Genomic DNA, 24,492 nt, shown 5'->3' with positions numbered 1-24,492 from the left:
ATAAATCTGTGTGGCAAAATGTACGTATCCTTCATTCTAAAACAACGTTTAAATCAGCGAACATTACGCTGTTGTTAGTTAAGGATCAAATTGAAGGCGCCTGTCTTTTCGTGCAATGCCTATCCCTCTATGTGCCTTTAGCCGTATAAGAGGGGGCGTGACATCGGTATGTGCAGGTGCTCCTATCAATCTGAGATCATTGGTTGTAAGCCCACACAGCCCGTCAGTATGCTGCCTAAAGTGTATTTAGGCAGGGGAAACCCAGACACATTCACCGTAAGCAGTGCTTCGTGAGGATTTGAGGATATAAATGTTTCTTTGTGGTCCGCAGCTAGAGAAAACCCCAGACTCATCATCCGATCACGCAGCTGCAAAGTTCTCCTTCCGTTGTTTCTCGTGTTACAAAACATTAAAGGATATAGGAGTGGAAGAAGAGGGCTAATATTTGTTGCTCCAGTGATTGATACTTTGCTCACATCGGATCGGGCTGGGATTTTGCGAACCCCCGTATCTGGGAGCGCAGCTGTTGGCCGGGGCGAAGTTCGTTCAATATGCGGGAAGCGCGCGGAGACGCTGGGAGCCCAGCTGCATCAGCACCGGAGCCCAGGATAGATGGATGCACTTCCAGGAGCCCCCTTACCCTCCAAGGACCGGGACTGTGATACAGACTGCGGAAGATATGATACCGAATAATATGCACGCCGTCGTTTCTTCGCGCTGCCACTGACACGGATATATCCTGTCGTTGAAGTTAAAGCAACACTTCGATTGTTCCTTTTTCGGGGCGTCCATTGCATCGAGCCACTTTTTAAGTGTTTACAGGACTGCATGCATGACTGCTGTCGGCTGCTGACACCGGAGCTTGGACTCCGGTAACCGATTCACTTTCTCGACGCCGTGCTGAAACTTAAGGTCATATTCAGTGGAGTATGGCATTGGAAGACAAGCGTGGCAAAGGCTTATCTTTCACGCAGATGGGCATCGAAGACAACTCTATGAGCAACGGGAGAGGCCTCCCGGATCAATGGGCCGACACCGTTGTGGTGCGACCCAGGACAACCGAGCGACACATCACGGTGCACAAGAGGCTTGTGCTGGGGTTTGCCGTCTCCATCCTGACGCTGATAGCGGTGACGGCGGTCGCCGTGCTGCTCGGGGTGCGCTTTGATGAGTGTTCCGCCGAGAGCATCCACCGGGCTACCAACGGCTCCTCCACAAAGTCCAACCAGTCCCGGGATTCCCAGTCCAACCACAGGGAGGAGGACGCTCAACCATGGAGGCACGTGCGGCTGCCAGCATCTCTGCGACCGCGCCACTACGAGCTGAAGCTGTCAGTCTACATGGATAACTTCACCTTCTCCGGGGAGGTGAACATCGAGGTGGAGTGCATCACCTCCACCAGGTTCATCGTCCTACATGCCGATCGGTTGGAGCTGGAAAAGGCGGTGGTCTACTCAGACAGCAAGAAACCCGGCGTAATGCGAATCAATCGCCGCTTCAGTTATCCGGCCAACCAGGTTTATGTCATTGCTTTGCACAGGGAGCTAAAGCCCCAACGGACATACAAAATAAATATCACGTTTGAAGCACAAATTGAAAACGAACTTCTGGGATTTTTTCGCAGCTCCTACGTTTTGAACGGAGAAAAAAGGTAAATCCATATACCACCTGCGTTTATCTGTGTAAAACTGTATCAAAAATGTAGACTATGTATTCTATAACCACATTGACTACCTATAATTTAATCGAACTTTGGTATCCTCCGAATTAAATCGTAAAACTTTTCCATTTTATCATTGTCGCGCAAGCTGGGGTTAAGTCGTATTTTAAGCAAGATGAGTACCCTAAACACGTGGCTTTGTTTACTCCTCGCCATTGCCATCGATCGCATTTGCCATTAATCATTTACATTGAGAAAGTATTTTTTTTCGGTTCTTACCAACTGCACCCGTGCCTTATACAAATAAATCACTTGCACTGTAAAGTTGACTTTGCAGCTGTAGGTTTCAGAAGTACTCAAGGTATTAAATCGTCTCTTGTAAAATGAGGACATATGTATATCGTAAATGATGTACTTCCATGTTATGTCATAACTGGTCATTTATTGGCTTCTTATGAATCTGCTTAAAGTCACCTAGAGTAGAACATAACCTGATGTATTAGATCAGTTACATTAACGGTTTTTTTGTAAATAATATCCTTGGCTTTAGGTTTTTATTTCCTTTCTTGGCCTTTCTATTTCTTCCTGTAGAGTGGTTAGCTGTTACGGGTCTAAGCTGTTTCAAAGTTTCTGCACATGAAATATGTCTATGTCTCTAGGATCATGCTGTCATGCCACATGATGCGCCACTGTCCCAGCATGCACTGCTCAGTGTCTCCAGGTGACTGTAGCGCCACTCGCTGGGCCAACGTGTTTGTCACTATGCCATGGCACAGGCCGAAAGGAGAGTCAGCCATCACAGATTTTCAGCTTCTGATCCAAATGCTGACATATTTAAGATTCTGATTTTGTCTTGAGCTGACGTCAGCAATTATTGGCGGATACTGCTGACACTGCAGGTTCTTTATTTAAACAAACCTGTTGCGTTTTAGTTCGTTCAGTTAGCATTATAAAAATAAGTGGATTGATTTGTAATTTAAGTATACAATTTTGGAAGAGCTGCATTATTTATCAGGCAGCTAATAACAGAAATCACTGGGTCCGCGACGGCTTGCTGAGTTTTTTATTTTATTTTTTTTTAACTTTGCGCAGCAAATTTATCAGTAGCGATTTGGGAGCAGTGCGTTCGGGTGCATCGATTTCCACTGCCGCAGCCAGACTGGGAAGATGCATTGGCCTTGTTTAATTTAACTTTGACTATATAAAATATGAAAACTACCAAAGTTGGACTAGGGAACGAAGCCAAAAACAAAGCAAAGTTGACACATGTAGAGTCGCAAGCATAACTGAAGGCGAGAAAAACTAACGCTATTGGTTACATTTAAGCTTTTTACGTTTGTGTGCAATTACCACATTACACTGATATTTAGAGGTTTCGGCTGCGTCGGATCCCTATTGTTGATCAAATTCTGGATCTGATGTCCAGCATTAAGGGCGGTTTGTGACGTCATGCCCAGACTAACGGTGACACTCCCGCTGGTGGCTGGTCTTTCAGCTTTCATTCACACTCATGAATGAGTTTCTTTCTCTCCTGTCAGGGGCGCCCTTCATCTTCTCCGTCCAGTAGACGAGCCCGATTCCAGCTGTGCTTTTTCTCCCCGTGCTCACTGTTGCTGGCAGAGTTCAGCGCTGCTAAATTTCCAAGCTCCGTATCTAAATCACTCTTTTCCATGTGATGTGACGTCTACTGTCGGGTCACCCTGCGCCAACGTTTTACCCGTAATGCATTGAGAAAACGGTCGGGTTTTAGGGAGAAGGCTAGAACCGTCAGATTTGAGAGATCATTACGTTATAAGGTGCTTAATTGTCATAAAATGTGTTCTGCGCAACATTTGCGTACATTTTGACGATATAACCTAAGTAATTCACCCATCTCCCACAATTGCACGCTTGCATATTATAGGGATGTGGTAAGCCTGTAGCCTATACTGGGAACTGCACCATACAAAGCAGTGGTCACGCTGGATGGGATGTCAGTCCATAGGAGGGAACACACAACCATTTTAGGCAGTTTAGAAAAAAATTGTTCTTCAAATCTCGTTTTTGGCCGGGATTTGGAAATTGCAGTAGCTCAAGGGAATTCACATAAACACGGGGGGAATATGCAAATTATATACAAAGAGTGGTGGGCGGGAACTGAACCCAGAACGGCCGTGATGAGACGCAGTACCCCACTACTACCCACTGAGCCACTATAAGCACAACATTGCGAGGAACTTTTATTAATATCACGGTTATTAAAATATGCCTGATTATAAATTTAAAACATGCGCCATAAAAATAAGAAAGGTCTACTTAAGTATGCGGTTCCCTCACTGTTGCAGAATGTGTGGTCCTTAAAAGCTGACGTTTTTCATAAACATTTCAAAAATACTTTTTAACTTTTAATATCTTCTTTCACAAGCAGAGATTCATAAAGCCGTATGCTCGCACTAAGCAGGAGTGTCGGGCTACGGGGACTGAGCTCATGAAGCGTGAAGCGGTAAAGAGGCTCCTCTGTGCGGAATAAATCAGCGCCGCGCTGGTATCAAACGCCGGAGCTCCGGTGCCGCCGCGGCGGGTCACTCCAAAGTGTGTATGCGGGGTCTCTTTCTTCCCAGCGACCGAAAGTCACTTTTATGGCTGTTTGTCTAGCTGCAGGCGGATGAAGTGATACTGCTGTTCGCGAGATTATGTTTTTTTCTAAAGAGATCCGTTATTAGCGCCGTTCTTGTTGGATTTTGTTTTCCAGAAAGTGTCCCCAGCTCCCAGCTTTGGGAAAAGAAAAACCCGTGAGCATTTTAATTTTAACATAAACAGTTTGTATTTATATTAACAAAAATCGCGGTACAATAACAGCCTTTAGGGATGTTGCTGAGAATGGTAATTTGAGGATAAAAACATCTTTAAAGAAGTGTAGTAAGGACGAATCAGGGGCGTAGGAACGGAGGGTGACGGGAGGGGGACATGTACCCCCTAAATTATAATTTAACTTCATTTGTAACATCTACAGATAGACATTTGCCCTTATATCATCAAGCTGCCCTCCACCCAATATCAAACTTTCTTTTACACCACTGGGACAAATGTAGCCTATTACATTTCTGGCTGACGACATGGTTACGTCGATTACTCATGTTTTTGGAGAGAAACTGGCATGATATCAGCTGGATGGCGGATATCGATTTACAGCAAAATCATTTTATTGGCCTAGATACGTGAAATAATTTACGTGTTTATTATCTGAAAACCAATATTGCTAGTGTGCATATCATAAATCAGCGGTGATTCAATTAAAATTATATTGAAGTATATCCAAAAATAGGAATTGAAATGTAACTTCGAAAAACAATCTCTTAATTGGTTTGAATTTTATACATATCATTAAGTAGGTGATTAATGCTGGTTAATGAATCCAGACATTCAAGAAGAAAGCGGTATATTTAAAATGTAGAATATTACTAAAATGGCTGAAGAATTGAAGTGATTTGTTTCACCTATCCTTACACTTCAGCAGTCAAAGCTAGCTACAGTATGTAGCCGAGACCCTCTAAGTGCTTCTTTCTGTAGCACAAAGTGACCCCGTGCCTTCTCTCCCCACTGGCAGGTTCCTCGCTGTAACGCAGTTCTCCCCCACACACGCCAGGAAGGCCTTCCCATGCTTCGATGAGCCCATCTACAAAGCCACGTTTAAGATCAGCCTGAAGCACGACAGCACCTATCTGTCACTATCCAACATGCCGGTGGAAACGTCCTTAACGGACGAAGACGGATGGGTGACCAACCACTTTGCCCGAACTCCACGCATGTCCACGTACTATCTGGCCTGGGCAGTGTGTAACTTCACGTACAAGGAGACCGTCACCGAGAGCGGTGTGGTGGTAGGTGATCTCAAACTTCTCACTGATATCCCTCTTTGTTGAGCGTCTCATATACTAAAAACAAATACTAAAAAGAATCTCATAAACTAATAAAAATTCTAAAAATATGAATGTTTTGTTGTACTGTGGAGAGCCTTGATTGAGAACCTTCTCAGCAAGAGTGTTGAAAAGTCTTAAGCTGAGACTCAGCTGCATTTTTTAAAGGTATATTTTACCTGTCATTTTATTCATCCGTGGGCCTCTGTTTACTTACTGTCTTCATTTATTTTATTACAGTCTGCCATCTTGCTATAGTTACTTCCGGCTATTTGGGAAGTGTTGCACGATCATACAGGATGTTAATTTTAATGGCGGTTATTTCACACTGCATGAATGATTTAATCGCACCACATATCACGTTGACCCAAAACCCTTCCTGTTAAGTGCATCCAACAGCATTTCCCGCCTCCTCTCTCAAAGAGGGACAAATGAGGTCACAACCCAGGGCCCTATGGTAGGGTTAGGGACCCCAATAGTTCTGTCATTACCAGATATGGTGTCAGTCTGAGGTAATTATACGCATAGAGCTTCTCCTCCCATAATCCCTGCAAGTTTCAGCAAACCTCATTGATCACCGTGGTAAGACCACAGTATCCACTGGCATTAGTGGCAGCCCATGGGACCCTACCAGGGCATAGCTTCTGGAGAAGGAACAAGAAAACCAAACATGTGTTTCAGCTTCGTGGATATTTGTAACCTGCATGTAGTGATTAATTATGCCGCTGGTTTGTGCTTTTCAGCCTGAATTGCTTCTTTGCACTCCGAAATTCAGTTTGATTAATCTGTATATAGGATTGCCACCTAATCCATGTCAGGTGGGACACTACTGTATGAGCTGCAACAGGATTTACAAACTATCATTTCAGCCGTTTCAATTTAAAGGGCCCGGATTTCAATTAAATTCTTGCTGCGTGCTGATTGGTCAGTCTCCTATAACCATGCACATGTGTCACTAATGTTAATGCGAAACAGCTGGATGAGTCTTTCAATCAAGGAAACAAACCAGTAAAAGTACAGGACGAACTAAACAATTTATCTGAGCATGGGAGCCTTTCACTTTTAAATTAGTTTGTAAAAGCTCATGGAGTCCCTCCTGACATGGATTAGGTGATAACCCCCATCTGTATACATGAAATGACACATGAATTCTAATACGTCTACCTTGGGTACCGGTAGCAAACCTGATCCAGCGCTAAATTAGGTGTTTCCCTTCTTGCACCGCATTTCCTTTTGTTTTGAAACAGAGCAGTGTGTATCAAGAAGCGAGGAAAGTAACACCTTCGTAAAACATCTAATTTGGTCCCTGAGCCTGGGCTGGAAAGACGGTGGCTGGGTGTTGTTTTTCAGTTCCATTAAATGCTGGCTGAAAGGTCTCAGATCAGCACATAATAGGCAGAATTAGAGCTACAGAGCTGAGCTGGCACAGCATCTGGGGTGGGTTTATAGTGGCATTTGATAGCCTGCCTTGCTTATTCAAATGATCGTCCTCAATAGGCAATCTGCAGCTATTTTAAAAACCGCAGATGGAGATAAAAAAGTTGTCTAACACTGCAGGAGCAGCAAGGAATCTGCCTTAAACCCTGTGAGTCGGGATCCATCCCACAGTCTCATGAACACACAAAAAACTGTCTTCTTCCCCTGAACAATTACCTGGCCCTTTGAAGTAGCACCTACTCCCGCTATCTCTCCTCCTGAAAGCTTGGGGCAACCCTTGGCAGTGTTCTGTTATGTAAATTGCCCGGCAAAGTTGCTAAAACATTTACCTGACACCACTAGCGTCCCAGTGGCACAGAAGCGGCAGACTCACAAACTCACCTAGAGCCGAACGTGCATGTGGGGAATGAAACGCAATCATCTGATAGCCCAAGTGGATCCATTCGTGTGGATCTGAAGAGGAATTGCAGCTCTGGTGCTGTTCTCATGCAGTTTAATATCTCTTTATTGATTGGTCAGTCAATCTTTTGCCTCTAGTGGTTGGTGCTCATCTTGTGCTGATGCATTTCAGACAGTGAGCTCCAGTGGTCAGCCGCTTTTAAATTCATTAGTTGTCATCCTTTCCTGCCCTGTTGCCGCTGTGTTTTCAGAGCCACACGTCATGACACCAGTGCTGAGTTAGAGAATATCTAACTTTAATAACGAGGTCATGCCCCATGGCTGGCTTATCTGCCTGTCAATCCTTTCTTCCTTGGCAGGTGAATACTCAGAGCTCAGTACAGCACTGGGCTGACAGGCCTGGGGATGCATCTGAGGTAGCTAAGCAGGATTTGTGTCTGGTTGATAAGAGTATCAACAAAGATGAAACTGTGGAACTGAAAGGTCTGGTGAGCAGCAACAAGGAGCCATGACCCAGAGCAAAGCCAGGAACCAGAGAATGAACCAAACGTTAGAACCGATCAAAGAAACCCAAATGATATAGAATCAAACCAAACCAGATATTCAATCAAAAACAGATTCAAAAACTGGAAAAGCCTTGTTTTAAGATGATGGGAGGGGGATATAGTTCTTTCGAAGGAACAACAGGCAAACTTAGGTCCTCTTCTAAAAACGCTTTATTACAAGTAACACAAAATGACCTCACATTAAAATCAATACCAAAATACTGGATCAAAGGTAATGCAAAATAATTCCATATCACAAGTGATATCCAATGGTATTATAAATCATAAACAATAATCAAACTGCCAATACAACTAATTATATGTATATATAAAAAGTAACAATAAAACATCCATACATAGGAAGTACCAATTAATATTACTATTATTGTGATTCTTATAAAATGATACTCAATCCCAAAGATGATTAAATCAGTACACAGACATTGCAAAGCTGTTCACACTCGGACGTGGATCATCACTCACCTTCACTCTTAGACTGGGGAGACCATTTCAGTCCTGGCAGGAGACCAACATGTAAGTCCCGAGAAAGTGCCGGGTGATGCGCGCTCTATCCCACGGTTGAGCTCCAACCAACACAGATCTCCCCTTTCCTTTATACTAACTTTTGGGCATTATGTGTGGGCAGGGGACGAGCTGGCCAGGCTCACCCCTCCCCTCATACAAGGCATTCTCAAATTTCCAATCTTCACCAGGTAATGCGGCTTGCGGTTAAAATTAAAAATACAAAAACACCTTCCCCTTTTCTCTAGATAAGATCAGTATCCCACACCAACTGCTAGATATGGTTTCAATCAAACGTAATTAAACAAGGATCCTTGAGCAGTGCTTTCCCTCCCCATGAAGATACTGTAAGGCAGGTGTCCCACACACTGACCAGTGGCATATGAAACAGTCTTCAGCAAAGCCCCTCCAAACCCGGGGAAACATGGTAAGCGTCCTTGAATAGGGTAAGCATCCCAAAACACATAATACAAGGATACTTAGAAATCATTTGTGAAAGACAAGTTATATAAGCGATCAGAAAGAGAGGAAAAAAAACATGCTTGTCAAAAGTAATTGGACAAATATCCTTGAACAGAATAAGGATCCCAGAACAAGAGATCTTGGGACAAGATAAGCTGATTCTTCTCATGAAAAGCAAGTTACGCAATTCAACCTTGACACGCCGATATTATGAGTGAATCACGGACGATATGGGCGCTGTGTCTGAATTTCAGGATGATTATGATCCACACCTCAACCACCTCATATGTATGTCGGCTAGGTGGAGCTGGAGGTGCTCCACCAAATCGTAAGTAGTGGAGCTGGACAGTTATTACCTCCCAGATCATCACAGTGACAGGGGGACATTCAACATATTTCATTAATTCTATGCTCCTGGGAGGACGTGGCCAGTTACGGGGCCACCTGAGAGTTCGTCTTAATGCAAGCCAGAACAAAAGAACAGCCTGTAATAGTGAGTAGGGAAAAGGAAGCCTGGAGACTGATAAAGGATACATTTGCCCAGACTCAGTTTAAACACACTCATTTGTGGATGATCATACATAAGAGTCATCTGGAGGTGGGTGTGGCCATGGAGAATGACCACGCTTGTGATAAGTAACTGGATTTTGGACTTGATGTGCCGCTACATATATGATGTTCCATTTGTTTCTTCTTGTTGTGTGAGTGTGTGTCCACTAAAAAGCTTCAACGTCATGGATACTTACCTTAGGTTACTGCTTCTGCATCAGTCACACACGTGTTTGTCTACGGATATTCAGTGGCACGAGTGCAGGAAACCTCACGTCAGTGGAGAACACACAAGACATTGCCTCCTCTGGACATCACTAATGAGCATGTCTGTCAGTACAGACACCCAATTAAATTTCTAAAAACCAAGAGACAGAAAATGTCATTCGCTGATCACCGCCATACACTCTGTTGTACTGTGCTTGTAAAATGATGAAGTTTGGATAATAATGTGTTGACCTCCCAGGTTACGTTGCACTCAAACAAGATGACAGTGTTACTTCTGTATTGTTACCTGAGGTAAATATTCTACCCTGTGACCTTTTCGTGGCTGAAAACGTGTAATAGTTTCAACCACCAGCATAATTAGTACAACAGAACTGGCAAAATAAGGGGAAAAGCAGAGGCTTAAAGCTCAGTGATGCCACAGTGTATTATTACTGTACAAGTGTCTCATCCAAATTGTGCATTTTTCAGCACTTCAGACTCCAACTGAGTCGTGTTTGAATCTTGCGTGAAACTTGGAATGACAAACACTTTGAAGTGTGTACACAGTTTCTACAAACACCTCAAGTCTATCAGACGTCATTAAGAATCTAACGAGTCGACACGGCATCATATTCGCAGTATGATTTCATATCACCCAGGTACTTTGACTTCAGAGTGTTGTCAGTGCATTTCAGGATTTTTTTGAAGTGCTTAATCTTATCACTGGTTTTCGAAACATTTCAGTGACCTTGAGTAAGTGAAAATCCCCACGTTGTTCCGTTACGGATAAGGAGTCTTTTTCATGTTGGTGCTTTGCATATACTGTCATTAAGTGTCTGATATTTTCCGGGGAACCCATTCAAATTAGATTAGCAGAGTTTAAAATTCCAGTCAGGCTTTGTTAAGATACCACGAGTACTTAAAATATCCCCTTTCACTCTCAATAGCTCTTAAATGTTGTTGATATCCATATCATAGAACGTGTTTCTCTTTGACTGATTAACATGCATTAACGTGGGCAAACTGTTAATTTACTCCCCTTAGTAAAACAATTCTATCTTTTAATTTAGCACTTATTTTTTGTGCCAAGGCAGCAAATGGAGGGAAAATGGTAACTCGTGACTTAATGCGCGTGGCTTGTGTGTTGACATGCACATGCGTGCATTTGAGGCCACCATGCATCTACTTTGAACTTGGGAATAGGGCTGCCTTAAGGGGGTTCAGATCAGCCATTGTGGCAATATGTCTCACTGACCACTCACTGCATTCTAGTTATATAAAGTTATGTACATTTTAATGGATATAGGAAATGAATGCGGCAAACAGCGGTACTTCAAGGTACAAAGTAAACAGTAACGTGTATTGCGGTCTCTTTCTTTCCCCATTTTGTCTTTGAAGATACGACTCTATGGCAGACCCAATGCCATCCAGAGAGGATCAGGAGACTACGCACTTCAGATCACCAAGAGGCTTCTGCAGTTTTACGAAGAATACTTCAAAGTAAAATACTCACTCCCCAAATTAGGTAAGAGTTATCAGTACCCTACCTTCATGTACTGTACAGCAGTGATTCCCAACCGGGGGTACGCGTACCCCTAGTGGTACGCGAGCACATTACAGGGGGTACGTGGAAAAAATTTTTATATTTAATTTCCCTGATGATGGGTAAATATTATCAGCCATTCCATTAGCTGTGCCCTGGTATAGAAAGAAAATCTATCTGGGATGTGTTGCTTAATGAATAACAAACCCAGCTTTTATCAATGAAAAGAGCAAAAAAAGACATAAACTATTGAATCATCAACACATTTGACAAAGGGGGTACTTGTGGTATGAGAAAATCTCTCAGGGGGTACACAATTCAAAAAAGGTTGGGAAACACTGCTGTACAGAGGTGCTTGAAGGTTCCTGGTGGCTGGGGGGATTTGAGGACTGGAATTGTCTACTCTAAGGGTGGTTAGCTTCCAGGAGTTACTTAGTTCCATTGCCTGCTGAGATGACCTACACTGCTTCTGGTCTTTCAGGTTGAGTGTTTCATGAGCCTTGGAATCACCTGTAACTCTGTCTTGTCAAAAGTCCACCATAGAGATGGGGAGGTTTTGCATGCTCCGGGATTGTTCCCCATTGTTTTTAAAATGGCTTGTGGCCAATTCCTAGTTCATGCCTCTCTTGGTCCATTAATGCATGAAGCCATGAGCCCCCCCCCCCCCCCACCCCGACACCACCCTCCCCCCCAATTACTCATACTTTATTCATGCCATCAGATGAGGGATGTACCAGTCAGGGAATCTCTTGGTACTAACAGTAGGCGTCATTCTCGGGTCAAGACTTGCTCACTCTGAGAAGACAAAACACAGTCTGTCAGTAGGAGCTTCCTCTGCCTTGTGGCAGACCTTGTTTGCGGACCGACAGAGCTCTGCTGGCCTGCAGTTTTTGACTACTGTGGGAGTCCCAGGAGCACAGCGATGGTTTGCTGTATTGTACCTCGGCATCAGTGAAGGCAGAGAGCTGGGGAACAGAGGGAGGTTAACCCAGGGCCGGGATTTTGTTGGATTAACTTGAGCTGGCCTGGTGCTGTGGCTAATCCCTCGACAAGCACGTTTGATTTAACTGAACCTGTACTTCAAACCATGCAGTTCTGGCTCCTCTCTTCGCCTTCCGTTTTTCTATCCGACCAAGCGCACTGCGTGTATGTGAACCTTTGGCATGTCATATCCACTTAATGCCCCTCTAAGGGGTAAAAAACCCACAGCAGCAAGGAACCTCATGCTAGCGAGTCAACACTAAGTCGCATGCACTAGCTTCTGTTGTCTACAGCCTCTCCAGAGCTAGCCTCAGTGTGCTCGATGAAGTCAATAAGTCTGGTTGATCGATATAAATTGGACCGTAGTAAACTCAGTGATGTTTGGGTGAACCTAGCCGAGATCACAGAGAACTGTGAAGCCAATGAGGAAAAGGAGGGAAGAGAAATGATGAGGAGGTGAGATCCTGAGATGGGAAAGTTCAAGTGAGTAAAAAAAAGATCATTCTTTGAATGAATGAAAAACGGCCACGTCTGGGAGCCCACTCTGCATAGGTGCTCTTAACTTTAAAAAAAGGCCGAGCCTCGTCCAGCTATGTCACAGGGGGTCTATGATCATTTGGAGTCATTTGGAATCTCCCGACAAGGCGAGGCAACCACATGGTGGGTGGCAGAACCACGTGAGGCACCATCTGCACAGAGGGCAGAGGCAACGGTCACTTGGCCCAAGGGCTCGTTACAGTGACCCCTTGCCCTGCCATCCTGATTGCGGAAGATTTCATGTAAATATGGCAGCGTGTTCCAGCAGCAACACCTAATGGATACATAGTCTGCCGACTGCGTCCTTGAGGGGAGCAGGCCTGTTTCATTTGCTGTTCCTCTCCTTCCTCCTCAAAAATGGTGTCGGCTGGTTCATGCCTCTTTATCTTCCAGTGTCCATCAGAGCACCTCTGCTAAAAGGTGTTACCGTCTTATTTCATGCCATTACGCTGTAAAGGAGGGCACTTATGGCACTCTGTTTGGACCTTCTCGCTGCCACCTTCATAGCTGACTGTCCTTCGTAATTTCTACTTTTAGCTGCTGTTACCTGGAGCATCTTCACCGACTTTATTCAGTTTGTTACCGAGTTTCTCCTAACTTTCTACTGGGAGCGGGAAGTTAGTCCCAAGGAAGGATCTGTGTTGTCTTTTTTTTGGTCCTCTTGCAGTGACATGAGCAAGTTTTCCCCAATTTGAAACGATGCGGAACATGCCGCTGTGCTTGTTAGTCAGCACATTCCCTTCTCTTGTTCTCTGAAGTGGTTTTCCGCTGAATCAATGCCTCAGGAAAGACTGAGATGCAAATACACGTGTGGATGGCAATACAATGTCGTGTCTTCAAAATTATATACAGCAGTGTTTCCCAATATGGTCCTCGGGGACCCGTAGACGGGCCATGTTTTTGCTCCCAAATGTGGACTGTGTGACAGGAAGCAAAAATGTGGAGCACTTGTGGGTCCCCGAGAACTGGATTGGGAAACATTGACATGCAGAGCTTAAGGTTTTCATTGTAATTATCATTATGTATGCATTTTCCTTAAATACCGGGCCGTGGTTTGTCTGGAACCTCTTCCAGGAAGCACTGGGTACTGGATACTGAAACTCTGGATGGGATGCCAGTCTGTTGTAGGACTCACACAAAAGTACTTACTACAAAAACCAAACCAAATGACTTTGGACCGCAGGACCAAGCTGCAGTGAGTGGAGGCTTCCCAAGCAAATATACAGTAAAATACATAAAATCATCCACATGCAACGGATCCGGAATGAAACCTGCAGCCTTAGTGGGGCAGTGCCACCATGCAGGCCACTGAGCCATCATTCATTGGTGCTCCGTCTGCGTAGATGCCTTTAATGATATCGCATTTTTCATCACCATTCCTGATTATAGACTCCCTTGTCAGGAGCAATGGAATGCCTCCCTCTGCCCCCCCCCCCCCCCCCCCCCCCCAATTAACCCCCCTGAGGAATGTCTTTCCAAAAACTGCACGACTATGTTTGTTTCTCCTGAATCACCCGGTCTGGGGTGCATGAAGCTCCCCACGCCTGTCACTTTATTTTGTCAAGGATGCACATTTGTCGCTTGCGAGATGGTGGCAGAGACCGCAAAAATAACATCAATGAAGAGAGAGCGAGAGAAAGAGATGGGGGGTGGGCAGCGGGAAAAGACTGAATTAGATTGCAGTGGCTGTCCCGTTAGACCCCCAGGTGATTGCTGTTGCTTCTGATGTGCACCCCCCCCCACCCCCCCGCCTCTCGCATGCCTCCTCTGAGCCCCCCCCAAACTTCAACATGTCAAGATCCTACTACCCGGAACCCCACCCCCTGGAAAAAAAATCTTTCCGGCGACCACGCTGCGTGCAAAGGCTTGTCTCCCACGTCCGATTCATCCCCCGGTTCGCTATGCCGATGAAGAATGGGAGGCACAGAGAGAGAGAGAGAGAGAGAGAGAGAGAGAGAGAGAGAGAGAGAGAGAGAGAGAGAGAGAGCTCACCGATCTACTGTTTTAATCCACAACGCCCCGCATTAAGGTGTTGTTTGTAATTGCATTCAAGCTGGGTTCTCCTGGACTACCAGTAATGGAAGTCATTCAGGTATTAAAACCCATTTCATGTGGGCGAAAGAATATGAATCACTTTGACAGATGTAATGTATCTGCGAGGAAATATTATATCTTGTCTATTGATTCGTGCTAAATGCTTAGAGAGAGATAGATGGACAGTCGCAGAGACCTGACCTGCCACTGACTGCAGCTCTTAGAGGGGAAAGTAGGAGGTGTTGGATTAAAGTACTGCAGGAAAGACGCAGATGAAGGAGATGGACATGGCTGAGGGTGTTCAGTGCCAGAAAGCTGGGCCCACTGCAAAAAAAATGAAAAATGTGTTGCTAGAAAGCTGGTTGCTCGGGAAGTATAATTGCTCCAGATTAGACTATCTTCTGGTGACATTGGTATGATGTGATGACACTTTCACCTTTCATCATCACCTTTCATCTTAGATTTTTCTTTTTAATGTGTGATATTTACCGGGTCATAAATTTAGCTCCTTAATGATTAGATCACAGGTGTTTAACTAGCCAAGCATCTGCAGGTTGCTGGAACAACAAATTTACACCAAAGGTCAGAATTAATTCAACTCCAGGGATCAGCAGTGGCTCAGATGTCAGCGTTGAGGTATCTGTTAGACAGTCAGGAAACAGAAACCAGACCTGAAGAAACTCCACTTTTCTGTAGACTGGCTGAAGCTCTCTTGTTGGTATTGGATCTGCATCTTTGGGGCTGTGGGTTTGGCTCTGTTCATCATTGCAGCCGCAGACTCAAAACATGAGCTATCGACTGCAGCGCGGAGCGAGGAGCACCGTCCTAGTGGGACGGGCGCCGTGGCGGGGAGTGGCGCCGCGGTTGCCTAGCTGGAGCCCCAGGGAGACGCCCCGAATTCCAAAAGTGGGGGTCAAAGCCACAAATCCTTTAGCACTGGTTGATGTGCAATGCAGGCTGAAGCAGCATTAGCTGCGTATTAGCTTGGTGGAGCTTGTAGACCCATGGATCAAGCAACAAAGGTAGGATGAGGTAATTGGGGAGAAATGGAGGGAGGGGGTTTAGTGAGGTCGGGGGGCATTAAGGGAATAAAAGCTGAGAAGGTGGTCTCAGTGACGGCAGACATGTTGGGAATACGAACAGGCTAAGAGGGGCCATGTGCAGAAATTTACTACACCAGTGTAACTCATCCCAGTCCTTGGGGATCCACAGTCAGTCCCATTTGGCTCCCTCCCAGCTCCCAGTAGGAATGAGAAAAAATGTGGACTGTCTGGCAGGGTACCAAAGAACTGAGTTGGGAAATGCTGCTCTATACTATCCGTTATATTCTATACTGATAGGAACAAATACAGCAGAAATTGTTGAGGTCATGGGGGTTAAAGGGAAGTGGAGGAGACCTCAGTGAAGGACCCTGCCTCTGATTTCTACAAACACATGGCATCAGAAAGCTGGCAGGTCCCATATGGGGGGTGGGGAGGGGGGCATGCCACTCGTGACTCCTGAATCTGCTGTGCAGTGACATCGTACATGGCAGATTGGCAAAGAGAGCTGGATAAGGGACGTAAAATGACATTGCGGCCATTTGGAAGAAAATATCATGGCGGATTGGCCGATCCGCCAGTGGGATCAAAGAGCAGGACATTAGGATTCGACTGGAAACAGCTTTCTAATAAATCCCACACACAAAACAGAGTCTGGGCCCCTTTAAAGCTCACTCTCGATGTCACATGTCAGCTCAGGGCTTCCGAACACTCATGCACGACCCCCTTTGGCTGGGAGGCGAGCCTACCGCTCCACAGCAGCCTCCTGAATCCACCAAGCTGGCCTTATTTACTATACATTAGCTAATGAAGGCCAGATGGGTTTCATTAGAGCAAAGGTGTATCTTGGCACGGGCCAGGAGTGGGCCGTCCTGCGGCTCTGCAGTGTAGGACCCCGTGGCCATGTCATCCCGCGGTCAGCTGAGTGATTCCACCACTGAGCCCCCGAGCAAGACCCTTAACCCCAATAGCGCCAGGGTTTGGCTAAGCCTGCTTTCTCATCTTCATCTGCTAAATAAATAAATATCGGCATGAAAGAGCTCAGATGGTGTGGGAAGGTAGTCCCACATCCCCCCCGCGTTCCGACAGCGGGTGCAGTAAGCAGACAGTGTGCTTGCGTGTCAATGTAAAGCTCTTCTCCAAGAAAAGACAAGGTGTAGTTTTCTCATGGTCCACTTCATTGATTTCATCCGCAGATACAGTGTTGCTGTCAGATACAGTGTTCGGACTGGAAAATTTGTAAGAACACAGCTACAATTTGGCTAATCGGGTGACTCTGAATTTAATGTTATGGATCGTTATAAGCAACATATATGGATTGATATAAAATTTGACTCAGTGAGATGGGAGGTCCAAGGAGCAGTTACTGGTAATTTCTAGGCAAAAAACATTTACACCACAGTTTATGCCTAGAACCTGATATAAAAATTCAATATGCACTCAGAAATTGCTGTTTTTTGCTTTTGTTCAGGGCGTGCGGTACCTCACCTGAGTGGTGTTTATGCAGTAAGGTGTTATTGTGTAACAGTAAGTGCAGAAATATAGAAAGAATGATGTCATGGCTTAAAAATGTGCATAATTACAATTGACCTGGGGCTGTACATGATAGAAAAGCAGGCATATGGCGAGACTCATCATTTCATTTTATCTTTAAAATGCCATTATCCACTAGATAATGTTTCGCCGGTAGTTTGCAGCACGTCCTCTAATGTCGAGCATTGCTGAAAACAATTTGATTCAAGCTTTGGAGTTGCAGAAAAATCTGTTGTTAAAATTTAACAGCGCGAGCCGTCAGCGATCGAGAGCTGATTTCGTGCCCCTACAGGACACGTGTTGAATTTCAGTTGTGAATGTGCGGTGCTTTGGGGAAGAATGCCAGCGACCCCCCCCCTCCCCCCCCCCCGCTGTGAGTTCACACTAAGCTAGTATGACTGACATCATGCTGACTGGGAGGTGAGGCCTCTCCTGTTTCATAGGTCCCTGTTGGCGTCCATCCTCTTATCCCAGTCCTTTGCCATGAGGGGCTCCCTTCTGTGGATCTGCGCCAGCCCAGCCTCCCGAAGGGGACCCGCTACAGACGGCGTCTCCGCTTTTGGCCATCATTTGGGTTATACTGTTTCGCCCCCCGATGCCTTGCATGTCGCTGCCACCCGGCCTACCATCACCCACCAGCGATCGTAATCTCCCTCTGCTTCCGGGGGTTCGCATACCATCTCGCTGACTCCGCCTTGGGTGTGCCACGAGAGAGGTTCAGCCGGGCCGTTTCAAGGTTGGTCGAGTGATTAGAAAGCAGCCCGGACGAGCGACCTGTGTGGCAGCTGAACAATCCCTTCATGAAATTATTGATTGGTTGGATAAACAGCAGGTGGTCAATGGAAGGCTGAGACGCCGGCCACGTTATTAGCGTTGAATTAGGCTGGAATGAACTGTGGCCCAGTCCTGTGTGGAGTTTGCCCTCTTTACTGGGCTAATTGGCATTGTTAAAGGCCCGACTTTCCGGGGATGGACTGGCATCTTGGCCTGGATGTCCTCTGTGTAATGCCCTGTGCTGCCTCGTATAGGCTGCAGGCTCACTCCAACCCTGTATGGCATTGTCCCAATCCATCCCTCTGGGGCCCACAGACAGTCCACGTTTCTGCTCCTTGCCAGCTCTCTGCTGGATACACAGGCTGTGTGGCAGCAAAACAATCCCTTCATAAAGTTATTGCTTGGAGGGAGTAAAAGCATGGAGCAACTGTGGGTCTCCGAGGAGCACAGGGGGGTGAAATAGCAAAATGGGGGTAAAAATGAAGGCTCTCTTTGACTTTTTTCAATTAGCAGAAAAAAACACTTTCTTTAAATGACATAATCCTTATGGCTAGGGTTGGGCGATATGGCCTCTTAAGAATACCTCAATATTTTTAGGCTATATCTCGATACACGAAATGTATCTCAATATTTCGAAATTTCCTCAATTCATAAATGCTTGATTTAGCTATTTGATTCATAATATTTGCTCCTAAAAACAGTATTTATTTAAGGTTATGTAGTTGCACAGATAGGTATTTAACAGAAATATTTATTATGAAAATAATGGCCAGGCAAGGGTGTGTGATGTATATTGTAGCGTTTTCTGGGTTTTCGCCACCAGGGAGTAATGGAGACAGTCGAGGACTTTGCTCAACAGGAGAGAAGTCTCCGAGCTTTATTCCATCAGCAAAGAACAGAACAAAAGCACAGCCAAGGCAAGCAAAGGGCAAACTCTACCATAAGCTTACTTGCTCGCACTCCCTTTGACACACAAAAACCCTGCCCAGATACACAGTACTACCGAGGATCCCGTCCACGGTAGCCTGTGTGCGTTTACACAAAAACCACCCAAACACATTTCCAAACATGCCAGAACCCAATTACATTAACAAATACTAACAACTTCCCCCCCCAAACAACACAAACAACAACAACAGGAATCACAGGTAAACAGATTCTCCCCCTCGGTGGGAGCAATGCATTATGGGTGCCGCCGCCCCCTACAGTCCAACTCCGTTACACTGCCCCCACCTCAGCTGCGGATGTCCCCATACGCAAAGTCCGTAACAAAGTCTGCAAGGCGCCGTGGCCGGCGGCGACGCCTCCGCGGCCGGTCCCCAGCACCACGCTCAAAAGGAGTTGGAGAGACAGGGGACGGGGGCTCGTCCTCAACCTGCCCCACCCCTTGAGTCTCTACCGGTGGAACCGATGGTTGGTAGGGAGCGAGACGGTCCCGGTGGAGGACAACCACCCGCGGCCTTCTCTTCAAACGGACCCGATAGGTTACGTCAGACAGCCTCTCCAACACAACGCACGGGCCCTCCCAATGGGACATGAGCTTGGGTGACAGCCCCCTCTTCCTCATCGGGCTATATACCCAAACTCTTTCCCCGGCCACGAAGTCGCGGCCCGCGGGAGCGCACATCGTACGCCCGCCGTTGCTTGGAGCCAGCGTCTGCCAAGGCCTGTCGGGTCAACCCATGGACCACCCTCAATCGCTCCCTTAACTCATAAAAATAGTCCAGCCCTGGCCTACCTGGAAGTTCCGGTTCGGGCGGAGGGCCGAACACCAAATCCACCGGCGTCCTAAGCTCCCTACCAAACAGTAGCGCCGCGGGGGTAGACTGCGTAGACTCCTGCACCGCGGTGCGGTACGACCACAGGACCAGCGGCAGGTGCACGTCCCAGTCTCTCTGGTGCTCGCTCGTGAGGATGGCGAGCTGTGTGGCTAGGGTCCGGTTGAACCGCTCAACCAGACCATCGCTCTGTGGGTGGAGGGGAGTGGTGCGGGTTTTCCTCACCCCCAACCGCGAACAAACCTCGCTGAAAACCTCAGCCTCAAAGTTGCGGCCCTGGTCGCTGTGGAGCTCCTCCGGCACCCCGAAACGGGAGAACATCTCGTCCACAAGGACGGCCGCTGTAGTCGCCGCGCTCTGGTCGGGGACCGCATAGGCCTCCGGCCACTTTGTGAAATAGTCCATGGCCACGAGCACGTAGCGGTTCCCCCGGTCTGTCACAGGGAACGGGCCCAGCACGTCCACGGCGACCCGTTCCATAGGAGCCCCCACCCGATAATCCTGCAAGGGGGCCCGGGAGCGCTGTGACGGCCCCTTCTGGGCGGTACAAGTGTCACACTTGTGGACATACAGGGCCACGTCCACGTGACAGCCCGGCCAGTAAAACCGCGCGCGCAGACGGTTTAAAGTTTTGGCCGTCCCGTAATGGCCCGCTCCCACCGTTCCATGGACTAGGGGAAGGACCACAGACCGCAGGGACCTGGGGACGATGAGCTGGAGCACTGCCCTCGCGCCATCTGCCTGTGTCCAGCGGCGGTAGATCAAGCCGTCCCTCTCGACCAAGCTGCCCCACTGCGACACGAACGCCTTAAGTTCCAGGTCCCTGTCCGAGACCTCAGCCCACTGCGGATGATGACCGGTCCGTAGCCACTCTGCGACCCGGCCCAAGGTGCTGTCACGGCTCTGCTCCACCCGCAACCGCTGCTCGTCCACCTCCTCGAGGACCTGAGGGCGCGCCGTGCACACCGCGGCCAGCTGCTCCCCCGCGCTGTCCTTCACCTCCGTCCGCTCGCAGAAACGGCACTCCCCCTCTGAGCACGGCCGCCGGGACAGGGCATCAGCGTTGCCGTGCAGGCGGCCCGCTCGGTGCTGAATCTCGAAATCGAAGGTCTGTAAGACCTCCAACCAACGCGCCAGCTGACCCTCTGGTTCCTTGAAACTCAGTAGCCAGGTGAGTGACGCATGATCCGTCCGGAGCTGGAACCTCTGCCCATACAGGTACGGGCGGAAGTGCTTGAGGGCCGCCACCACAGCCAACAGCTCCCGTCGCGTGACACAGTAATTCCGCTCTGCCCGAGAAAGCGCACGGCTAAAGTATCCAACAACGTGCCCCCCCTCCTGAGACAACACGGCCCCCAGCCCCACATCACTGGCATCGGTGTCCAGCACAAATGTCCCTTTGGGATCCGGGTAATCCAGCACAGGGGCGGAAATCAGTGCTGCTCTCAAAGTCAAGAAAGCACGCTCACAATCACTGTCCCACATGAAAGCTTGCCCCTTTTGTGTGAGACGATGTAAGGGGCTTGCAATCGTGGCAAAGTCCCGCACGAACCGCCTGTAGTAGGAGGCCAACCCCAGGAAGCTCCGGAGCTGGCGGATGTTAGCCGGCACAGGCCAGTCCTTGACAGCGGTAATTTTGGCCGGGTCTGTAGCCACCCCCTTTTCACTGATCACATGCCCCAAGAACGCAGTTTCTCGGCGGAACAAATGACACTTGCGTGGGTGCAGGCGCAGGTTGGCGTGCCGTATGGCGGTGAACACCCCCCGTAGGTTCCCCAGTGCCGTTTCGAAGTCCTTAGCGTGCACTAAAAGATCGTCCAGATAAACCACACAGCACGAACGTGGAATGCCCCTTAAAACCCTGTCCATGAGTCGCTCGAATGTGGCCGGAGCGTTGCATAACCCGAACGGCATCACTCTAAACTGCATTAGTCCGTGCCCAGTGGTGAACGCCGTCTTTGCCCGCGCCTCCGGAGCTAGTTCCACCTGCCAGTAACCGTTCCGCAGATCCAGTGAACTGAACCAGGTAGAGCCGGCAATCCAGTCTAGGGCCTCGTCAATGCGGGGGAGTGGATATGAGTCTTTGTGTGTCACCGCGTTTAGTCTCCGGTAATCCACACAAAATCGCCACGAACCGTCCTTTTTCCTCACCATTACCACCGGTGCTGACCAGGGACTGGAAGACGGCTCGATCACCCCCGCCTCCAACATCTCCTGCACCTTTTGCTCGGCAGGGCCACGCTTGGCCAGCGGTAGTCGGCGCGGCCGAAGGCGGATTGGCTGCGCGTCACCAGTGTCGATGTGGTGCTGGACTAGATTGGTGTGGGTGCAGTCCTTCTCGTCAACTGCGAAAATGTCCATGAAACTGTCCAACAGCCGGCGCAGCTCGAGCTTCTGGGCTGGATTCAGTCCCTCGCAACTGCGTTTAAACAGCTGATCCACTGCTTGCCGATCTGGCGACAGTCCTGTACGCGTGGCACCCTCGGCCGACTCCGAGGGCCGTTCGCAAGTCCGCACCGGCAGAGGAGCCCCGGAAGTATTCCACCCTGGCTTGCGTAAGGGTATTCCCCCAGTCCGTTTCCCGAGCCGTACAACCCCCCGAGCAGTGTCCACCACCGCGCCCATCCGTCGCAACAAGTCCAACCCCAAAATGCACTGGTCCTGAATTCCCCCGATAAGGAACGAGTGTCCAAGAGTGAGTGGGCCCACCATGACCTGCACTGTCCTCCTGACTGGCATAGTCACTCTCTGTCCCGTAACCGTAGTGATTCCCCACCCATCTGTCCCCTCGTCCGCAACAGAGTCAGTATCCGCTAAAAGTCCGGTACGGATCAGCGACACGGTGGAACCGGTGTCCACCAAGGCACGACATGGCACGCCGTTCAGTTTACAGTCCACATAGAATCCGTCCTGACCAGTACGCGCACTAAATCCACAGAGCGGGGAAAAGGGAGCTGAGGCGGGTGGCGGCTCCCCCTCGACGCCACCCCGTCTTAGTTTAACTGCTGCTGGGGCACATGGTCCAAAGGCGTAGGAGCAGGGCAATAGCGAGCGATGTGCCCCAGCTCTCCGCAGCGGAAACACCGACGTCCTGACCCCGGCGTGACGTTCGGAACTCCAGTCCGCTTGGGCGGCTCCGTCGCTCTGCAGACCCTTGCATTGTCGCCGCTCGCCTCGTAGGACACCTGCCGGACCCGTTCCGCCGTGGTGGATGCTGTGCGCTTGTCCGCCAGGATGCGCTCGGCCCGCTCAGCCACGTCCACGGCCTGCTCTAGGGTGCAGGGTGCGGAGAGCCGCACATGTTCCCGCAGCCGCTCCGGCCGAAGACCACGTAGGAAGGCCTGTAACGCTAGCTCTTCCTGGATGGCCACCGGGAAGTCTGGATGGCCCCGCTGTGCCAGCTGTCGAAGGTCAGAGGAGAAGGCGCCTAGTGTCTCACCGTCGCGGCGTTGCTTGGCAACTAGCTGGGCACGGGCGTCCTCCAGGCAAACCCGCTGGCCAAACCGGCGCTGTAGGGCACTCTTGATGGCGGGCCACGAGCTCTGTTCGTGCGGCAGGAGATCGTCCAGGACCCGCAGCGCCTTCCCCTCCAGGGTTAACGCGACCCGGACCGCCGTCTCTGCCGAAGTCCAGCCATTGAACTCCGACGCCAGCCGCACTTGGGTCAGGAAGGAGTCCGGCGGCTCGTCACCCTTGTACGGCGGAAGTTTCACCGTCGAGCCGCTGGGCTGTCGGGGCCGCTCAGTGGCGTCATCTTCTGCCGGCCCTCGGCGCACGCTCAGCTGCCGGAAGGCTGGGCCAGATGCGCTAGACCCCACCGGAGGACCCTCAGCTGTCCTTTGATGCTCTGTGCCCCTTGGAGTCTTCTTCTTTGGTCTGGCTCCTTCTAGTCGCCGGATGAGCTCTTCGATTTCCTCGAGCGTCGAAATCTCCATGATCCCACTTCTGACACCAATGTAGCGTTTTCTGGGTTTTCGCCACCAGGGAGTAATGGAGACAGTCGAGGACTTTGCTCAACAGGAGAGAAGTCTCCGAGCTTTATTCCATCAGCAAAGAACAGAACAAAAGCACAGCCAAGGCAAGCAAAGGGCAAACTCTACCATAAGCTTACTTGCTCGCACTCCCTTTGACACACAAAAACCCTGCCCAGATACACAGTACTACCGAGGATCCCGTCCACGGTAGCCTGTGTGCGTTTACACAAAAACCACCCAAACACATTTCCAAACATGCCAGAACCCAATTACATTAACAAATACTAACAACTTCCCCCCCCAAACAACACAAACAACAACAACAGGAATCACAGGTAAACAGATTCTCCCCCTCGGTGGGAGCAATGCATTATGGGTGCCGCCGCCCCCTACAGTCCAACTCCGTTACACTATATATGTGGATTCATTTTGTATCTTTGAAGGAGAGAACTGAAATGACTCTCCTGGCTTAAAAAAAAATCAACAATTTGTACCATATTCGATCTGCACGATACAGTGATTTACTATATCTTGCATAGAATAAGCCGCGATACATGAAATATATTCAATATATCCCCCAGCCCTACTTATGACTATAATGTCTTGTTGTTTAGGTGGTTA

General features: G+C 48.4%; 1 protein-coding gene across 1 annotated transcript in view; it reads left to right on the top strand.

Annotated features, from left to right (window-relative positions):
* The first annotated feature begins 204 nt into the window (after window positions 1–204).
* The window catches only part of LOC125706401 (thyrotropin-releasing hormone-degrading ectoenzyme-like), a 104,128-nt gene continuing 79,840 nt past the window's right edge, over window positions 205–24,492 (top strand). Inside the window, exons 1-3 of the mRNA XM_048973124.1 lie at window positions 205–1,651; window positions 5,247–5,520; window positions 11,076–11,202. Coding sequence (XP_048829081.1) covers window positions 930–1,651; window positions 5,247–5,520; window positions 11,076–11,202 — 1,123 coding nt within the window. The 5' untranslated portion in view covers window positions 205–929. The remainder of the gene's footprint in view (window positions 1,652–5,246; window positions 5,521–11,075; window positions 11,203–24,492) is intronic.

The sequence above is a fragment of the Brienomyrus brachyistius genome, chromosome 1, assembly GCF_023856365.1.
Source record: "Brienomyrus brachyistius isolate T26 chromosome 1, BBRACH_0.4, whole genome shotgun sequence".
Taxonomy (NCBI): domain Eukaryota; kingdom Metazoa; phylum Chordata; class Actinopteri; order Osteoglossiformes; family Mormyridae; genus Brienomyrus; species Brienomyrus brachyistius.
The sequence above is the reverse complement of the archived record's forward strand: the minus strand, read 5'-3'. Positions and strand labels throughout refer to the sequence as shown.